This window comes from Lissotriton helveticus, chromosome 7, assembly GCF_964261635.1.
Source record: "Lissotriton helveticus chromosome 7, aLisHel1.1, whole genome shotgun sequence".
In the NCBI taxonomy this organism is placed as follows: domain Eukaryota; kingdom Metazoa; phylum Chordata; class Amphibia; order Caudata; family Salamandridae; genus Lissotriton; species Lissotriton helveticus.
The window spans coordinates 931,289,948-931,306,991 of record NC_136068.1 but is presented as its reverse complement, the minus strand read 5'-3'; the positions used below and the strand labels follow the sequence as shown (position 1 = coordinate 931,306,991).

The following is a 17,044-nucleotide window of genomic DNA, read 5'->3' as shown; positions in this document are numbered from 1 at the left end:
GGTGCAAACTACCTCCATAAGATTCCCAATCACGATCTTAGTAGACACAAAGGAATTTGTGGATTACACAAGGAATACAGTGACACACAACTAACTTTTGGAGATGTATTTAACTGCATGAATGTCCTTGTCGCCCATGTAATTCGCTCTTGAGAAACAGTTTGGAAAAAAATACAAATTAAAACATCAAGAAAGGAAGCAAATTACACACTACAACGAATTCAGAAGAAAACATTTTATTATTTTTTTTCAAAGAAAAAGCAATATAAATATTAGAGTATAAAACTTGCGTGTAACACAATGACATTGGTCTATATGGATATAGGAAGGATATAAGCATATATATAATATATAAGTATATTTCAGTATTAGACACATTTAAAGGACAGGTGCGTATCATTTCACGTACATGTATATCACAAAACACAAAGAAAAGATACAGATGAATAGAAATACTGATGTCCACAAGTTAGTACTCGGAGAAAAAAACAGCAGAGCTTACTACACAACAATTTCTACGCTATGTACCAAATGCATTTCTTGTTAAAAAAGGAAAAATGGTTTACTAAGGTGATCTACTGCTAAAAGTTTCACTTGACTACCTGGTGTATAAACCTTACAAGCGGGTGTAAATGGATTCTACTACAGTCACCAGGGGCGAGAAGGTTGAAGGGGGCGGGGGTGATCAAAACAGGTTATTCCCTGGGAGAAGATCCTGCTTTATTTCTACATGTCACAAAATGAGACAGCAATCGCATAGTGGAGCAGAGATTAGTGCACACTTCCATAGGCTGGGCTGCCCAAGAGCGGGGACAGCAACTCTGGCAAATTGAAAAGAATTCAATCTAAAAATGGATCACGGAAGTCAATGATCCTTGCCAAGCAACTGGCTTTTGTAGAGTCTCTATGATGTATCGGCCGGCCTATTTCCCCCTTCCCCTTCCCTTTATTTGCAGTTAAAAGGACTGTTGCGACCTAACTTATCTTCTATTTCCTTCACTTTGATTTGCCTTCTGGGGTGGGGCATCTTGCTCTCTACATATTTCCATGAGAGTTTGGCTTTCAATGAAGATGAGCAAGCAAGAGAGTGAAGAGCTATATCACACACAACACACTCAATTACCAGCAGCAGCGTCATCATCATCATCATCATGCTACCTGGTGTGCTTTGATGTCACCTGGAGTTGTAGCTATCACGTTTTTTATGCTTTTACTGAATCTGCTGCTGTTTGCCTGATGTTGCAACACAGGAGGCATAGAGTTCTGGGAGCTTCAATGCTAGCACCAAGATGCATAAGCCAGTTCCCATGGAGTATTTGAACCTCGGACTAGCTATCAGCCAGAAGACCGGGTCTATGAGCTATTGTGGATGTAAAAATCACTGCCTCTTGCAAGGCCTGTGTGAGACAGGTCACAAAGAAGATCAGTAGCGTATGGTGTATTTGAAAAAGTTAGATCCCTTCTAATCGAAAGAAATACATACAATAATGACTTAAGTTAGAGGCTTCAAAATATGGTTAAAATTCCAGCTAACAACAGACTACTACTTGCTAGCTGTCAACATGTAATCATGACTGTTTTTTTAAGTTGATGTTCAACAACCTAAAAGACAGGTCCAATATTTGTGACCAGTGTTGGCTCATCATCCATTAAACTGGTTATTGAATTAAAACAAAATTCAAAGAATGCTTAACAACATTGAATACACCCCACTATTGTCACATTTACCCCCTCCCACCCCACATCTTTTTATATACACCCTCCATGGCTTGCCCTTTTTCATCAGTACTAAAGAAACTTGCTTACCTGGCCGGCTATTTACAGGGGTTTAGAAATCCCATGCGCTTTTCTTACATGCAATGACAGCCCTAGGTTTAGTTGGGTGGGGGTTGGCTTCCCTATGGCTGACTTCATGTGACTATTATGCATGCAGTTTCATGTGCACAAAGGTGAAGCACACACACCGATTCCATTCAGAGAACGTAGACTGGGAATTATTCCCATATAGGTAAAGGAACCCAACCAATATCGTGTTTCTATTTTCCAAAGGATCCTTCTCATTGACTACCACAGGGGAATCAAAATCCCTACACTTTGCATCCTGGGAAAACAACATCAAAAGTACAGTATTAGAAATACATACTGCAGAGGACTGATGCCAAGTTTGCTCTTGTGTTTTCTACAACCACTACTTACATTTTTACAGTTACATTTATTTCTCTTTTGAATTCTTTCTGCTTATAGCTTTACCATCTTGTAATCACACGTATGTGATGTCATCTATTCGCTTATGCGTCCACTAACGTTGGCACTTTGTCTTCTAAGAAAACTGTGTCAACTTATACACTTTTTTTGTCATCCCACTATAATCATGCAGTTAAGAGCCATTATGCCTAACAACAATCAAGGAGCAACAAAGTTTGGCTCATCTCCTTATATCCAATAATAATGGCTTTCGCGATTATTCACGGCGAGGTCCCATTCCTACCCAAAAGCTCACAATTCAAATTTTGGAATGTGGAATGATCAAACGCTCATAAATTATAAATAATCAATTATAACCTTATTTACACTGGCCACAGCTCCCAAACATGCGTGCGGATATATCACTGACCATCCTTGGAGGAAATGGAATTCAAACAGTTTTGCAAAAAAGATTTTACACTCTTGCATACTACAATACCCGAATGTTAGTAGAAAATAGTAGTTAATATTAACAGGGCACTTGTTTCATTGTTCCAGATATTTTTTTGTTTTTCCGACATGAGGTCTAATAGAAAATTCACTAATAGTTCTATCGATGAGATACATTCTTGTTTCTGCCTACTATGAATTCCAAACATGACATTCAGCATACATCCTGGGATTTGGCTTGGGTGGTTGGGGGGGACTAGTGCTGGGAGGATTTTGCCCTGTTGATTTAAGCTGCCCTTCTTTTGACCTCGATTTTACTTTTTCTCTTTCTTTCCAGATTTCTTCTTGTTGCCTCCGGAAGAGGCGGATGACTTCCCATCACGTTTCCCAGCGGCATTGGTGAGCGTGGCAGTGCTTCCGGGGATGTAGACATTCTGCCGGTAGTCAGGGACGTGCTGAAGGGTGAACTGTGGTCCATATCTAGCACTGAGGCCCATGGTACCTGCTCCTCCAAGGGTAGAGTTGCCATCAGCAGCTTCTACACGGTGAACAAAAAGAAAAATAAATTGTTGAAACCCAGAGTTGTGCTACAGGACTGTGTAGAGTTAAAATGCTTACTACACCCATTCCTCGTTTGCTAGAATAGAACACTGTACAATTTGATTTGTAATCTTTAAGGCTAGCATACATGTTTAAATGTTATTATTAACAGTTTCTATTCATTTAAATCGTTTTGTGAATAGAGAACTAAAGGAAACATTCACTTTCGTTTTCAAAGGTCTGATGACATCACAATACTAATTAATACTGAGCTCGTGTCCATTCACTGCACATCCTCAATGTAGAAATTGCCCCACAGAACTGAATGGTCACCCACCCGCAATTCTTTAAACACTGCTTTCCTCAATCCCTTTTGCTGAACATCGTCTACTGGATCACTGCTGCAATAAGGCATTCTCCCACATTGGTTTTTGAAGAACTACTACACTCACACAAGTACTCGCTCAAGTAGTTTCATGTGTTCAATTAAAAGAGAATTCCTCAAATCAGGCGTTGACCGGTTTTGTCATTGCTCACTTATAAACACTTTTCTTGTTTTCAGAGTGGCACCACATAGGAAGGGGCATAGGCAGTTAAGCTTTTTCTTTTTATTAAGATAACACACGTATTAGTGTAAAGTGCATTAAGGCAAGAGGAAATAACTCGAGGGAGGAGAAACACACAAAATTGAAAAGAAGCAGCATCTAATCTTTATACACAGAGAAAACATGTCTTCAGTCTAATGTCAGAATAATGGATAATTTTTGTTTACAATGCGCAGCAGGTCCCACAACAGTTGTCAGTCATGCTGCAGCATAAACTAGAATTATTTGTATGATTTTCCCGTCAGGGTGTGAACAGATTACTTTACACTGGGTAAAAAAAGAGTTTCCAGGCTATTAGATTACACCATGACTTCATCTACATATTGTATATCAATCTTCATTCCTGCCCTTCCATGTAGATTTCAAGGTGCTTCCAAGAAATAATGTTTTGCTGGTTAAATTCTTGATAAATGCCAGGTGTCTCTGAAGCAAAGACCCTTGTTTAATGCTAATAACAAAGTGAAAGAAACTCCTTGAATTTTTAAAAAGTATTTTATTGATCAATCCGCCAGATATGTTCAAAGTTCCATGAAAAATTCCGAAAGAAATGTTGTACACTGTAATGCTGCTATTTAATTGTTTTTTTCAGAACCAGTTTACATATTTACTGCTGAAGAATCACAGTTTATGCATAATGTTGATTGGAAATTAAACAGTTCTGTGTCTTTCCTGCTTCTGTACCCTGATGTCAAACTCCTTTGACACCACACAGTTAAACCCCCTTAATGAATGAAATTAAGGAGCCTTTCTTAAATGTTCAAACGCACACATAGCCTCTTGGGTAGTTTTATCACTTCTTATGCAAATTCTGCATACAAAATATTTGATCAAATCCTACACATAGATATGCAGTCATCGAAACGTGTTCTATTTGGGATTGTGATGTCAACATGAATGAATCAGAAACCTTTCTATCAACTATAACTTGCACATCCTTGTATTTGCTTTTGGAAAATAAAAGGAATTAGCTGCAAAACCTCTTCACTCTACTCAAAGAATATAAATAAATGGCTCAAAAATAGAAGAAAGAGTGGTGGGGATCCCTTCATTTCATATACTGAGCCCTTACTAAGAAAATAAACCCAGGGGTCATTAGAAAGTGCTAAAAGGCGGAAGCCATACTTAGTTGGCAAATACTCTTCAAAGCTGTATGTCTAAACGCTGCAACATGTTTTAGGGAAGCCCATTCAATTATAACTTGGGTTTTTTTTCTGGAAAAATGCTGATGGGTTGTCTTTTTGCATTAAAAAAATAAATAATATGAACTGCTATTCAGTTGATGCCTAGTCTTTGTTAGACTACAACAAACACCCCCCACCTTCCACATGCTCCTAACCTATGTTTGACGGCATGGGGACACATTAGTTCCATTATTCAAAATATTTATGCGGTGCTAAAATTGTGCTTTTAAGAATCCGATCCTGAGGCACGAGAGAAATTGATTTTTTTATTGGCATATGAACTTTTAACCATTTTACTTTTGATCCTCAGTAAGAATTATACTTGTCAAATGCCTTGAAGAAAAAAAATCACAATATAAAACATTTTACGGGAGATATTATGTTACAGAAAAGCTCACATATTCCCCAATACAGAATTTTCATAAATACCTCCATGTCTGGAAACCATTTGTCACTCATGCTCAAATGGAAAATAGTTGTAACCTTAGCTCATTTCGCGTAAAAACATCTCCTGCCTATGAAGGAAGTTTGGCTCAGTGTGTGCGTTCTCTTTTGTACAGTTCTGGGAATTAAACAGGAGACTTTGCTACAGGAGACCCTAACAATTATTAGGAATTTAACCAGCACAATATTTTTCAACAGAATTTTTTCAATTTGGTCAGGTTGGAGAGAGAGTGTTGAAATATAAAGGAATACCAAGTGATTTAAAGATGAGGGGAACAAATAGTTCAATGTAGGGTGATCTTTTTATACCTCTGGAGTCAAGCACATAAAGTGCCTCTAGGTTACATTGCAACATTCTACCTGAAGTGTAACAGCAGGCACCCCGGGTCACATTTACTAAACTTTGACATAATGCAGGGAACCAAGCAAAGATGCTGCGCTGTTTTCCAAAAAGGGAAAAGATCAGAAATGCTACACGCTTACAACGATATGGGGCATTTCTGCACTCTCCTTGCGCTGACGCAGTGTGCAGACTAGCGTCACTGCAGGCACTTTTGCACCTTAGTGCAAGGGTGCCTGCTTTACATGCAGGATTGTTTTTGTGTAGGAAGGAGCACCTTTGTGCAGAGACATTTTCCTCTTTCTATGCATGCTGCAGAATGCAAGGCAAGTGGAATGCGGAAATAAAGAGGGGACATGCACCTTACTTGGAAGGCATAGCATTTTGACGCAATCCCAAGTTCACAAGCCTTGGTAAATCTGAGAATATGCCCAAATGCATAGGTGGATGCATGGGAACGCCCATGATCCCCCAATGAAAAACCACACAAGTTGAAAAGCAACGTACCTCAGTGCATTCAGGTGCCTTGCGTTACACTTTCCTTTACAAAGTCAAGCCAGGTCACTTACATCAAGTCTTGCATGGCTTTGTAAAGATCACTGAAGCCTTTGCATTCTCGTTGCCTTGCACAACACAATTGACAACAGCAAGGCTTCATAAATATGGGCCCCAGTCTCAGAATGTTCAGCATACACCTTACACACATTTTAATTGAGGTCTTCCCTATAAATCAAATTTCTATCATATGCTTTGCTGTTCCTGCAGTTCTCAAACTTAAGTGAAAAGTCACTTGTAGAAGTTGCAACAAACAAATAATCAGTGCCACTGTGGTACGCTTATATGAAATTACATAATGAATTACATCGTTTAAAGTTACAATTAGGGGTGAGAAACACGGTTTCTACTGACTGCACACAGCAGTAATGTTATGGTCCAAACTGTGGAAACTTCTAGCGGGAGTGAAAAAGCAAATTTGGAAATAACGTGTGTTCTGTTTTTCATACAACTTGGCTCTCTCACCTCTTCCTGGCAGTATATATTTTGACAGATAGCTCAAGTCAAGCAGGCAGATGGGAGCCTGTCAACTATAGAATTTTTTCTATCAAGTAAAGTGGTAGGGAGTTCACCTTGAGGAAATAAACACGTCTGCCATGATTTTCTAAGAGGAAACTCCGACATCATTGCCTTCCCCATTCCAAGACAAGTGTGAATGAATGTTGCAAATATAAGTCTAACATCTGATCACCACAGTGAACCCCACAGTCAGCAGCCATGCACTGCTGGACCGCCACTGAAAAAATCAAAATGTAACTCATTTTATGTTTCCTTTAAAGTCTACACAATACACCTAGTGACCAATCAGCGTAGAAGAGATGAGCGGATTCTGCTGGAGCATCTCCAGACACTTCTAGATATGACGGACGCTGAGCACTGTCCACACACCCTCCCACTGAGAAAGCCTCTCCTTGCTTCGTACTGTATTAACAAATGGTGTTAGACAGCTGCTGCAGAGTTTTTATTTTGACATGTCTGCCGTGATATTGTATACTGCTTTAAAATGCTGTAAGTTATACCCAATAATTGCATACCATTTTGGTGCTCCCACATCAAGATACCAGACCACATCACATGACAATTACATTGCATCCACTATATCGACCTAACCACTACTTCGCAAATTAAGAATGTAATCACAATTCCTAACTTCACCTACTTACTTCACAAAGTACGTATAGCTAGGGGTTAAGATTAGTAATTATATACTAACCCTTTGATGTAATGGTAGGTTGATTTAGTGGCTGCATTATTATTTTTGGTGAATATTGTTAACCCTGATACAGTGACATACAACCTCCTAAACTTAGTTGTCATAGTGGACCGTGCTACATAAAGAACACAATAGTATTTGTGAACTGACCATTTGCTGAAGCCAGAATCATCGCCTGAAGCCTCTCGGTCTCGAACTGGTTGTTTGGCCATCCGCCTGCTTCTTCTGAATTCTGAGAGCTGAGGAAGTAAAAAGGGGCAACGCATGAGAAAACAGTCTGTTTGGAAGAGACAAGAAGTGCTGACTAAAGAAACAGAAACAAAAACTTAGCGCAAATGTGGTACTGAAGCAAATATCGGATTTTAATGGCTCTTGAGGGAAATGTACAGTGATTTAGTAGCAAGTGAAAAATGTGCCAATTTTGGAGAATATTCGATACCAAGTGCCTCACTTAAATCTATGTGCTTTCTGGATTAAATGCAGCATCCGGAGTCTAAGGAGGAATTTCCTCCTTTGAAATATATGGTGGCAGAAATTCTGCTGGAGAATTCTCTACCGTGATCATTAACTGTAGTAAGAAACACTATAAATCTAGAGGGAAAAGCATTTCCTTCAGACACTGGAGGTTTGGGAACTTCCACTTAATTCTAAATCCAACCATATGTCACCTGAATGCTTGATAACTACATCAGGCAATATATATGAATATTTGCCCTAGAATCCCTAATGAGCCGTATCTCAGGTGTGTGGTACTTGCTTTAAACACTTATAAACTGGAGGGGATGAGAAAGAAGAGAATGTGACAGAGAAATCTAAAAAACACTTACATTTAAATACATTAGACCAAACAACGCACAAGTCTGCCTTTTTCTCACACAATTCTTTTTACTACTCAAACAAAAGTTAGAGGTAGGCAAAACAGTTCACTTTAAGAATGTAAAATTCTAATGAGTTTTCTCTGATAACCCAGGATCAGAAAACCGCATAATCTTCATATTCCCACACTTTCATGGTTCAGAAAAGGCATATGCCTTTTCAGGTAAACATATTGGCACTAGTATTAACATAGGTTAACCAATTAGGTTGCCCGGAATGTCGAAAAAAGGAAACAACTTTACACTGAATGCCTATCACAGGGAAGGTCAAGTAGAGCGATTGATCTGTCTGAAAGTTTATATGGCTAGACAAATGGTTACATATTTTCATTCATGAGGTGGTGAGGCCCCATTCCTGCCCATGCAAAGTCACTTCTAAACGGATTTACAATGGTCAGAACGAGTCAAAACCCTGCTCCCATATATTTATTGCTTTGTTAGGAAAACATTTTTTTATAGAATTTTCTTGAAGTCCAAGGCACATTCACATAAGCATTGTTAATGCATGCTGAATTTTCACCTTCTTTCTATTAATCTTTGTCCCTGTGGAGAAACCTCTTCACTTACAGCCTCACTAAATAGGAGGGGGTGTTCTTCCATTTCACATCCTTGAAGCACACTTCCTTACCACACCGTCCTTGACGGGTAAATCTGCACGAGTTTTAGGATGGAAAACTATATGTATGGGGTATATTAAACCAAATACCTGTGGATGCTTATCTACTATTTAGTGTCAAATTGTCCAGAAATCAGAAATGCCTACAAATCCCAACCCTAAATTTGTGATTGTAAAGATTCTAACATACTGGCAAAATATCTATATTCTCCTTGTAGTTTTGCATTTGCTTTAGCGGATATTATGAATCACAACGGATACATCGGAGGAGCAGATAATCCAGCACAAACCTCTATGAGGGCTTCCCTTTGACACAAGCTCAAGGCATAGCCTCTTTCTTCAGTAAAGCAGTCACTTGTTGTCGGCAGTGTACGCGAATTAGGACTGATGACGTTTAGCTCATTGCTCACGCGGAGCATGAGAGCAGGTCAATTTCCATGAGACGTCAATTACTGTTAAGGGATCTTTTGTGAGAATGTCTGTGCTAATGGAAAATTCTGGACTGAAAACACCTACATTTTCTAGGTATTTGGACAGTAGGCGACGTTGTCTACAGCTACCCTTTGGAATGGCAGCTTGATTTAGGAAACTAAAGCAGGAGGCTGACGGCCAAAGCCTGGTCAATTTGTCCTCAGGGGTGGCAATTAAATCGAATCAGAAATGAAGGAAACAAGAGCAGTACACCCAGAGTCCCACGGGTAGTGGGTTCACACTAAAATGCTTTTACAAGTTAAACCTAGTGCATGCCAGTAAAACCGAATTCACATTTTTGACTAGTCAGACAAAAATAGGTCAAATGCGGACAATGGATTTTCAGCCCAGCTCAGCATGCCACACAGGATAATTGTGAGCATGTTTCGCATGCTTGATAATTTTGAAAAAGTGTACTTATACCACAGACCTCACAGCACTGCACAAATATGACGCAATTTATCACTGGAATACACAGCGTGCTGCAGGGTCAAGCTGATCTTTAAGACCATTTGTTAATCTCACCTTAGGGTACAGGTAAAATATATCCTGCTAGGAGGCATGATGGATCAATACGCACCCCTCAGATAACAGACTCGAACCGACTCTTTTCCGAAAATACCACTTAAAAACCTCATCTCACATAGAACATTCAACACATCATCAGCGCCAAGCAGAGGCAAATAAGAAGACCCAACTCCCTTCTTCACAACATTAACCAAAATAGTTATAGTTCTTATAGCAACGATTTTCAGTATAGCACGTCGTTTTGGTTTCCAATACTCGGGTAATAAAGTGGCACTTAGAATTTTGTTTAAAAATGTGCACCTCACTATTCTCTCCATCGCTTTTGGTAACGTTATGCCTTTGAGGCACATGTACATAGACCATTGAGAACTGTAGATATTGTTTTGACACCTTGTGTTTATTAATCAGCTCTTTTAGCTTATGAAGTCAATATTAAGCATACAATGTATATATTATGACTTTGAAATTATGAATACAGAGGAATTCTGTATGTTTATGTTTATACAGCCTTGATGAAGTCGCGGGATCACGCCCCAATTGCGACGAAACACGTGTTAGCTGTGGCTGAAATCAAAGAATAAAAAGCCTGAAAAAAAGGATCAAAAAGAAATTGTCTATGTCTTGTATTATATTATTGTGTTTTTTTACTAGCGGGGAAACCCTTTTGAAAACATAACGTGTGCTTGGGAGTTGACGAGGTCCATATAGAGCCTTTGCTTTATGTTGTGGAGACACGCATGCAGCAGGCAGAGCAGATTCAAGCCTAGGGAATGTGGATGAGGAAGCCATGAGGGCAGCGGCCTCTGAGCAGGGACGAGGCACACCCCGAAAAGAGTGCAGAGGGAAAAGTGGCCAGCAGAAAACACGATTGGGAAAGGTTTCAGTGCATGTGAAGTAGAAAGGGGGTGGGCCTTTGGGCCCTAGCCCCCTCCTACAAGGAGTAGGGAGCTCCAGTAACGGTTGGGGGGGAGGGAGAATGGCGAGGAATAGAAGAGAACATAATAGGGCCCACTGGACTGTATGCAAGCAGTGCAGGGGGGCCCAATGCAGAGAGGTGGGCCCCGGGGGATGCAGAGCACACCAGGCCGGGGCAGCAGAGAGAGATGGAAGGCAAGGTTGGGGGATGAAGCAGGGATCTAAAAAGAATGGAAGGAAAGAAAAGAAGGGGTTGATGTGGAGAGCGCAGTGTCTCAGCCGAGGCCTCAGTCTCGATGGAAATGAATGGTTGAAAAGATAGGGCCCCCTGGGAGCTGCAATCATGCTGGTCAGAGGTGGGAAAAGGAGGCAGCCTTGGCCACAGACCTACAGGTAAGGAAGGAGCACATTGCGATGCCTGCTGGCTCCGCTAGGGGCCAAAGATTGGGCCCCACGACAGCATTAGTTGCAGTTATGATAGAGTAGAGTGATGAGCATGAGCAGAGAGGGTGAAACAGAGAAAAATGGAAATCAGGCCACCCCACAGGATATATATGTGCCAAGGGTCAGATAGGGGCACAGTGCTAGCGTGAAGGGCACTCAGCAAAGGTGAGAAGGTCCAGGGCAGTAGACTGCCGCTCTGCGGGGCAGGAGAAAGGAGAGCGTGAGGAGGCAGTAGCAGGACGGGAAGGCCAGGGCAGTGGAGGGAGCAGGTACTGAGTGCCTGCAGAGGTAAACGAGCCTACAGGGACACTATCCCTGCTTGCTGGACCGCCCCTTTGTATTGAAGCAGGATCATCAATACTGCAGGCATGAAGACTCGGGAGAGTCAAATGCGACTCAGAGACCACGAGGGGAAGAGATGGAAAGTTCTAGGGCCGCCCACCGGATGCCAACATCGGACGACTACAACGCTGCCCCATAAAGGTACGCTACCACATGAAGTTCTGTGGTGGCCTCAACAGTGCATCTACCTGGATGACTCACTAGGGCCTCCAGGACGGATAGAAGAGCAACAGAGGGACAGTGGGTGGGTCACAGCCTGGAGGGCATATTACAGCCCCTTGGCCTTAACCAGAAGGCAATTTAGGGTTTAAACAAAAAGGGGAATGCAGTGCAGAGGCACAGGATGTGGTACCCACAGGGTCGTGGGAAGTGGTGAATGATCATACACAGCTAAATTACGACAAATGTCAGCATGGGAGAACGTGAAATAGTCGATGATGATACGCCTATGGAAGAGTAACAGGTGGTGACAAAGGGGTGCATGGGGGGGTTCCAATAATATGGTTGTGCCTAGTATGTTGCAGAATTGGTGGGAAGAAAGGGGATCTCATTCCCAGGCAGTGATGGTTGGAGCCCCTTCATGAATGGCTAGGTGGTGGATCAGGAGCTGAGATTGGCCCGGATGATAGGTAAGGGCACTAGGTGCTCTCGGGCGGAGGGACATGACACACAGAATGGGCAAGTTGTCGGATATAAGGGTGAAAGGGGAACATACACAGCATGAGGGAAAGGGTGAAAGGTTAAAGGAGCAGGACCAGACAGGAGCACAAGTGGACAGATCAAAAGAAAGTAAGGAAGTTAACATTTAAAAATTGCCCAATAAGGGGATGACAAAGCCCTTGGGAGCACACAATGTTGGCAACCAAGAAGAGTATATGGAAGGGGGAGTATGTTGAGATTTTGAAATTGCTACATCAAGAGCTGTGGGTCAAAAGAAGAATTTGAATTGTCAAAATGGCCTAAAGTGCCATCGACAATAGAGAATTGGACGGTGACTTTCTTAATTTTCACTGGTGTATACTGCAAAAAATACCCAGAGAGGTGTGTGTGTCATTATTCAAATTTATGGATGTGATCAGAAAAGTGCAACTCACAAATGGGGGTTATGCTTGGTCACATTGCAATGAGGAATTTCACGAATGCTTAGCATGGGATCCATAGCAAAATGGGGGGAACTAATAAGGACTTATAACAACAGACAATGGGTTTGGAAAAGTTTGGAAAGGCCACATTTACAGCAAGTGGGATTTCTTTGGTGTACTGGACCTTTCAAACCTGTCCCACCCATGGGGGGCGGGGGGAAAGAGGGTGAACCAGGGAACATGCGGAGACTTTAAGAAAGTCCTCTGTACAAGAGAATATTGTAGAGTCCGGCGTGAGTGCTCCAATGCATGGACAGACACCGCCTTGTGCAGTACATCGGGGCTGGGGCCAGTGGCAGCAGACAGGGCAAGGGACCCAACACAACAGCGACTACAGTGGGCAGCAAGAGAATCAGGCAGCATGTGAGGACATGGGGCACATGACAATATGGACAAAGGTTCATACGCCACTTAAAGTACACTGTTTGGATAATTGGTTGGCTCACTACCCAAACAGGGAGAATGCAAAATGGTTAAGCAAGGTTTTTGGGAGGGTTTCAGACTGGGGTACGAAGGTCCTAGGTCCAGTAGGTTGGCAGAAAATGTATGGTCAGCGCAGTCACATAAACAGGTGGTGCACAGGAAACTACTAAAATAAGTCCAGGAGGACAGAATGGCAGGACCATTTAATACATGACCGAAGGCAGATTTGGTCGTGTCACTCATTGGTTTAGTACCGAAAATGCAGAAGGGTTAGTTTTGCTTCATACAGCACTTGTCTTCGTCGGAAGGGTCTTCCGTTAATGATTTTGTATCAGACAAGGTCACTTTGATATCCTATTTATTGGTGGCCAGGACTTTGGTGGAACAGGTAGGTAAAGGGGCACAGATAGTAAAGTGCTACATTAAGTCGGCTTTCAGGCTGTTGCTGGTACACCCGAAGGACTTTCAGATGTTTGGAAAACAGTTTGACAGGCAGTGATATGTCGACAAAGGTTTACCCATGGGGTGTTCCAACTCTTTTGCCCTTTTGGAGAGTTTCAGCACGGTGGGCAGATGTGCAAGGAAACGGTGATTCATTAGCTTGATGATTTCTTCCTGGTGGGTCAACCCGGTTCAATGAACTGTCAACAGCAGTTGGCAAGTTTATGAGCTCATGGGTGAACTATGAGTGCTCCTAGCTCCAGAAAAGACAAGGGCCAAGCACAGTTCTTTCATTTCTTGGTATTGAACTGGATGTATTCAGTATCCATGGAAACGTGCCTCCAGTTTGACAAGAAACTGCACATGCAAATGTTGCTGGACAGTAGGTTGGCAAAGCTTAAGGGGACTGTTAAAGAAGTACCAGTTCTGTTAGGCCACTTAAACTTTGCTTGTAGTGAGGACAGGGAGGGCATTTTGCAGGAGACTGAACAGGTACTTACCTGGGCTCTCGCTGCCTCACCACCACATGCAATTGTCTGCAGGTACAAAAGAAGATTTGAAATGTGGTGCACGTGTCTGGAGGATTTCAAAGGCAGACCAATGATGGCCCCAAAGGATTGCAAATGGGAGGTGCAGTTATATTCTGATGCTGCAGGGGTCATCGATATCGGGTTGTACTGGAAGGGTGGCTGGCAAAGTGGAAGTATAGGGCCGGAGCATCGCTTTCTTAGAAATGTTCCCTCTAGTGGTAGCAGTGACACTCTGGGGGCACACAAAAAGGTGTTTAGAATCAACACTATGGCTGTGGTACAAGTGGTGAACAAACAATCTGCAAGAAATGAAAAGGTGCTTTGGCTGGTGCATGTATTTGTCATGGGCTGTTTGAGACATGATCTAGCATTTAAGGTGAGACATGTGCCAGTGGGGGGCAATTCTATTGCACCTGCTGTGTCTTGTTCACAGTGGCAGATGTTCCATGGGCTGGCCATGGAGGCGGACAAAGTCAAGACAACTGTGCTGGTGGACATGTGGACCATAGGTGGGAAAGAATGCTTCAGTTGGTGGTAGGGGCTCTGGTGCAATCCAAAAGAAAATCGTATATACAGGCTTGGCAGGAGTTTCTATCTAGTGGGGCCAGACAGAGGTCGGAGGTTTGGGGTAGGGAGGAAGATGTTCAGCTTATTCTAGCATTGATCGTAAAGGGCCAATCTCGGATCATGATTACAGGGAAGCAGGCCAGGATTACCGTCACGGGCAAGCTTTTTCTGGGCTATGTGCCATATGTAGGGGAACTGGGGTGACGGATGCTCGAAGGATCAGCGAGGGAAACAGGCAGTTGGTCATAGGTCAAGAGTCCATAGTCTAGGGACCTTTTCGGCAAAATATTAGGAGTGTTTCCAGCGATGTGCAGCAGGCAGGGAGCCAGTTTTGTTTTCAACATTGATGTCATGGTTGTTCTTTGGGGTGTTTAGGGTGTGTGAGCTATTGGGGAGGAAAGGAGTACCAGGGTTGAAATGTGCATATGTGGGGCGTGCGAGTGGGGCATTATAGAGTTGCGCTTTTGTCAATCTAAGACAGATTAACATCCAAAGGGTAGACAGTGGTTTTACAGACTCTGTGGGCCTGTGCCCAGTACAGTGGGGAGTGAACCTGAAGGTGATTGATTAGTGGTGCCAAGCAAGGCAAATATTTTTTGTCACAAGAATGGAGAAAAGGTGACCTCTTTTCAGTTGCTGTGGGTAATGCGAAATGCACTGGCACCGCTGGGGGAAGGCCCGGGGGACTACTGGACCCACTCTTTTAGGATTGGGGTGGTCATGGATGCAGCCCAGTAGGGTTTGGGTAGGGGCAGCATCATTCAGTTGGGGCAGTGGTTGTCGGAGTGCTTCTGTCGGTATGTACGGCTGTGGAATCAAGGGCACTGATGAGGATGGCAATATGGTTTTCTCTGACATGTTTTTTTCAGGTGCAGTTGCTGGGCCGGAAGCGGTCAAATGATCTATTTGGATCATAGGACATTTGTTTCTAAAATGAGTGAAAAGGCATGAAATCCATAAAGGTCAAGGCGTGAATCATCTGATTGACAAAAGTTTATTTAAAGTTGCGTGGCACAGAAGGTGGTATGAGGTGGCGTGAGAAGTTGCAATGTTTAAACGTATTACTGAAGCAGCAAATGCCTGCATGTTCTAGTTCTACACTTAGGGGGAAATGATTGTGGTATGTAAAGGATTATCATTGTTAAAATAAATGAAGAGGGTACATGATGGAAATCAGGTGGCAGTGGTCTGGATACTTCGTCCTGTGGATGGAATTTAGCCAGAGGACGCAGTGGAAGGGGGCCTCGTAGCCCTCTGCCATTGATAAGGTCAGTCGTAAAATTAATAATGATACGCAAGTTTTTTGTAGGGATGAAGGTTTTGGTTGGGTAGAACATCCAGAGTTGAAATAAGAAGCTGTGGATTTCTTTTGGGGAGATGGGGCACTTGTTGCACTACGGGATGGAGCTTTATTTGACGCAGTTGAGGGAACCACTGGACAGCACACTGAACATTAAAAGGTACAATAGCTTTTCCTAATGGAGGTTCAAAAAAGCCTGGGACAAGGGGGAACCTTTCCTGAGTGGCAGTTACTTTTGACTTGGTTACAGGTCAAGATGAGGGTTGTGAACATAGGTAAATCAGGGCAATGGGGTGGTGTCTGGAAAGTTACACCGGAAGAAAGCAACAAATTCAAAGTTGAGATTTAGGATACTTAGATAGATAGATGTTAATAGAAGTAGGTTAAGGGAGTTAAAGGTCAACCGTTAAATACAGTGTAGAATTTACACATTTGCAAGGAAAAGATGTAAGGCGTGGGGGTAAGTGAAAGTAGGTGAATAATTGTTTAGTGAGGTTTAATTTTGTACGGTGAAGGCCTAGGATTATTGTTGATGTGCACCCGTCTTCAATAAAGCGGCCTTTTCCACACAGTAGAGGGAGAATATGGTCTGTGCTGCTCCCCTTTGGCCCAGAGCCAGCATGGTGTGGCACGTGGTTTTGCATCTACATTTCACGCAGCCTTAATCGACACTGCATGAGTGGCTGCAAGTGCAGTCTCCAGAAACAGACGGATTTTCCACCCTGCCTCACATTTACCCAGCAACTGGGTCACGGCCAGATTAAACGGGTAAAGCAGGGCACACGAACATGCTCCGTTGTTACTGGATGGCAATGACTTTGGAGCTATTAAAAGCCCGCTCTGAGCTGGTTTTCAACGAATGAGAGAACAGCACTTATCACAGCCTGTAGCATGTGCACGAACCGGAAGTGAGGTCTTACATTCTCTAACATTGCGCC

At 42.6% G+C, this 17,044-nt stretch overlaps 1 protein-coding gene across 30 annotated transcripts in view; it reads right to left on the bottom strand.

Moving 5' to 3' along the window:
- Positions 1-220: 220 nt before the first annotated feature.
- LOC144769402 (protocadherin gamma-C3-like) overlaps positions 221-17,044 on the bottom strand; it is a 917,178-nt gene continuing 900,354 nt past the window's right edge. For all 30 annotated transcript variants that reach the window (XM_078653467.1, XM_078653489.1, XM_078653474.1 and 27 more), the window contains 2 exons: positions 7,663-7,751; positions 221-3,172 (listed from right to left, as the gene is read on the bottom strand). In XM_078653467.1, the coding sequence (XP_078509593.1) occupies positions 2,949-3,172; positions 7,663-7,751 (313 nt within the window). In that variant the 3' untranslated portion in view covers positions 221-2,948. The remainder of the gene's footprint in view (positions 3,173-7,662; positions 7,752-17,044) is intronic.